Source organism: Vombatus ursinus, unplaced genomic scaffold (assembly GCF_900497805.2).
Source record: "Vombatus ursinus unplaced genomic scaffold, bare-nosed wombat genome assembly UNPS02014819.1, whole genome shotgun sequence".
NCBI classification, from domain to species: domain Eukaryota; kingdom Metazoa; phylum Chordata; class Mammalia; order Diprotodontia; family Vombatidae; genus Vombatus; species Vombatus ursinus.
This window is the reverse complement of record NW_020954597.1, coordinates 659,896-663,253: the sequence shown is the minus strand read 5'-3', so window position 1 is coordinate 663,253 and position 3,358 is coordinate 659,896. Positions and strand designations below refer to the sequence as shown.

The 3,358-nt window shown below is 52.3% G+C and overlaps 1 protein-coding gene across 1 annotated transcript in view; it reads right to left on the bottom strand.

The window, feature by feature from the left end:
• Positions 1 to 944: 944 nt before the first annotated feature.
• SNX12 (sorting nexin 12) overlaps positions 945 to 3,358 on the bottom strand; it is a 6,586-nt gene continuing 4,172 nt past the window's right edge. The window contains exons 3-4 of the mRNA XM_027836816.1: positions 2,827 to 2,951; positions 945 to 2,402 (exon numbers count right to left, since the gene is read on the bottom strand). Coding sequence (XP_027692617.1) covers positions 2,300 to 2,402; positions 2,827 to 2,951 — 228 coding nt within the window. The 3' untranslated portion in view covers positions 945 to 2,299. The remainder of the gene's footprint in view (positions 2,403 to 2,826; positions 2,952 to 3,358) is intronic.

The window sequence follows — 3,358 nt, the reverse complement described above, 5'->3', positions numbered from 1 at the left end:
ACCCCAAGTCACCCTGGCAGGCAGAGAACAGCAGTTGGGTCTTCTTCCAAGCCTTGGCCCACCCCACAGTGAATGTCACATCCTAAGAGATCTTCCTTGACTTCCTCACCATCAATCTGGAATGGGGGGGCCTCCCCTTGCTTACTAGCTGCTCCACGTCATGTTGGGTCTTCCTTCCATACTATCATCTCTCTTTCAAGATGCCATACTCACTTCATCCAAAACCCCCCTCCACATACCACCTCTTACAAGTCTTTATGGGTCGCAGAGGTCAACCGAATGCCCCAGTTGTTAGCCTTCTCACCATTGTTTGCATTGAGTCTATCTCCCCCAACAAAAAATAACTCCTTCAATTACAGTTTAAAAGCCAATTAAGCAAAGAGCATAGGACTGTCTAAATTAGCGCAAGTCTCCTTAAGACCCCCCACCACCACCAAAAAAGATCCCAGTTTGCTAAGGATTGTCCACACTGTAAATAGAGCCTCCTCCTCTTCAAGGCAGGAGACACTATTGAGACAGTGGCAGGCATGAAAAGAGCATGTGAACATGTTTACGGCATTTACAAATCCAAACTCTGACTTGCTATGAGTCCCCTTCCTGTAGGAGCCCCAAAACAAAACAGGAGGGGGAAACAGCTTGCTTCACAGTGGTTTAATATGAACAGAAGTTGGATATGACATTGTCTGACAGAAGATTGAACAGTTTTGCTGAATGAAACCCCCAAGTTAGGATATATACACAGCAGAGATGGGGAGTCAGACTCTCAGCACTTGTGCATGCTGAAGGAATGTCTTAAAAATACAGAAGAGAAGCTACAGCTCAAAAAAGGAAGCAGGTATTTCAACAACAACAACAACATTAGCAAGGTGGGCAAGGGAACAGAGCCTCTCTTTGGGAGCTGCTCCTGGGTACAGCCTCAACAGCTAGAGCTGACCTCTGTCGGGGGGGCACTTTCGACTCCAGACGAGCTCCCAATTCTCCCTCCCCTAGATCAGGCTGCTTATCCCTTCCCCCAACATCCTGCTATGGAGAGGAGCCGAGGTCTTCTGAAGGGGTGGGGGAAGGCCTTCCTGTTCATGCTTGCTACTCTCTTGCCCTGGACAGACAACAGGCCACCACCCAGCCCAAAGCCCAGGAGAGCTCCTAGCCCTAAGAACCTGCTTTGTACTAAAAGCTAGGGCAACTCCCAGCCAGGTGCAATCCCTAGCCCAGCTTCTAGAGAAACCACTGGTGGTCCCTGAAGAGACAGGTACAGAAAGCTCAATGACCCTGTGACCAAAGTGGGGAAGGGGATGACGATTCTTCGCCCTGAGCCCCAATTACTCAGCTCAAAGTGCTTGCCAGAAGTCAGACTACATTATTTGTTCAAGTAGCCCTGCCCTTTGGGAACAAAAAGTGTCGTGAGACTTCGAGGAGGAAGGAGAATGGGATGGAGTGCTTTCTGGCCACTGGGAGCTTCCAGGACAAGAAACCATTCTCACTCTGCACCATCACCCAATAGTGACGTTCCTCCAAGGCAGCCCACCTGGCAGTTAAGATTTCAGGAAGAGCTGCTGACCCACACTGGTCAATTAAGGATGGACAGTGAAAAGCCAGCCACATACAGGAAGCAGCTAGGGCCCTGGAGAGTGGGAGAAAGCCAGCGGGAGCCCCTCTGCTTCCCCAGAAGTCCCTTGTGACTCTGAGGCAGCTAAGTATGATGGGCCCAGCAAACCCACAGACCGGGACGCTGAGCTTCTGGACTGATGACTGCTCCAGCCAGCAATATACGAGGGAGGAAGGACTCAAGAAAATGTCGAGAGAACCGGGGGAGGAACAGAGCAAACTGGGAGAGCCCATGGGAATCTGCCATCCCACAACAGGGCAAAAGGAAGGTTCCATGCAGGTAGAAGGGGCAGGCTTGCTCCCTGCTCAGAGTTCCAGGTTCACCTTTGGAGTGGGGAACCTCCCTTAGACTCACAGCACCGCTGACCTGTTTGGCCAAGTGCCACTGAAGCACCAGACTCCCAGGCTAGCCTTGGTGCCTGAGAGGAAGCCCAAGCAAGTGCCATTTTAGTCCAATTCCTGACCCCTCCCCCTAAAAGCCCAGGACCTCTGCCCGCAGCTTCCCACCTCTCCTTAGAGAGGAGGATCTTAGAAGAGTGCCCATAGTGTGGCCAAGTGCCAGGGAGAACGACGGCAGACAGACAAAAGTCAGGCCGGGGGACGACAGCCACTGCAGATCAAGAGAGAGAGGCTTAGTGTAAAAATCAGTGTCACTTTGCCAGGAAGGCAGAAGGCAGGTGGCCAGAGGGCTTTCCTATTGGCGCACCTTCCCAGGGACATAGTTCCTGTCGATTGTCTCCTCCTGCAGGAACATGTGTAGGCAGCGCTCATTCTGAGCCAGTGGGTGCCCGGCGATTCTGTAAGGGAACCAAGATGGCCGCCGTCAGTACCGAAGGCCAGAGAGAACCAGAAACAGCACCAAAGGCAAAGAGCAGGGCCTAGGCAGCTGGGCACAGCACTAGGCCTTACTTGGACTGCTTCATACAGACCCCCAACATCTCTGCAGCCTCTACAGGGCCAGCTACAGCTTAGCTTTAGTGCTCTCAGGGGAAGTCGAGGTGAAATGGTTTCACAGACATGGCTAGCATGCCCCAGCAGCAGGGGACTGAGGGATGACAAGTCCTGGAGTATGAGATCACTTCCCGACGGAGGAAATGGTCCACACTGCCAGTTCAACCTACCCCAGAACTAACACCACAACTCAGCACTTGTTCTAGAAGATGGGGCAAAGAAAGGGGGTGGGAGAGTACCAGCCAGAGAGCCCTCAGGACATCAGCTCACTTGTTAATGAACTGTTCGAGGCCCTGCCTCCTCTCCTCGATGAAGGACTCCTCAAAGATGCCTTCGTCTCCTCGGAAGGGGAGCTGCCGCTTCAAGGCTTTCCCAGGCAGCGGTGGCACTACGATCTGTGGGCAGACCCCAAACATCAACCGCTGATCAGGCACAGGGCCCACCGTGTCCCACAACCACTACCTCAGGAGAACTAAGAACACAAGCACCCCCAAAGTGACTAGGAACAATGAGCCAGACAGGCCAGAAGTCTGTTTCTGACACTGGCACTAAGGGGCTTCTGTGGGAGGGCAGAGATGCCCTTCATGATATCACATCAAAACATTAGCAACTGGGCCCCCATACCCTTACGCCTCTTTAATAATCTGTTTTAGACTGAACATTCATGTTATTTCTCTAACCATGTCTTAAGTCTATTTGTACCTGGCCTCACACGACCCTTTTCAAAGTTATTTTTCTAAAATGAGCCCATTGAAGTTCCCACTCCCTTCACAGGCTTGGTGTCGGGGGGGGGGGGGGGGGG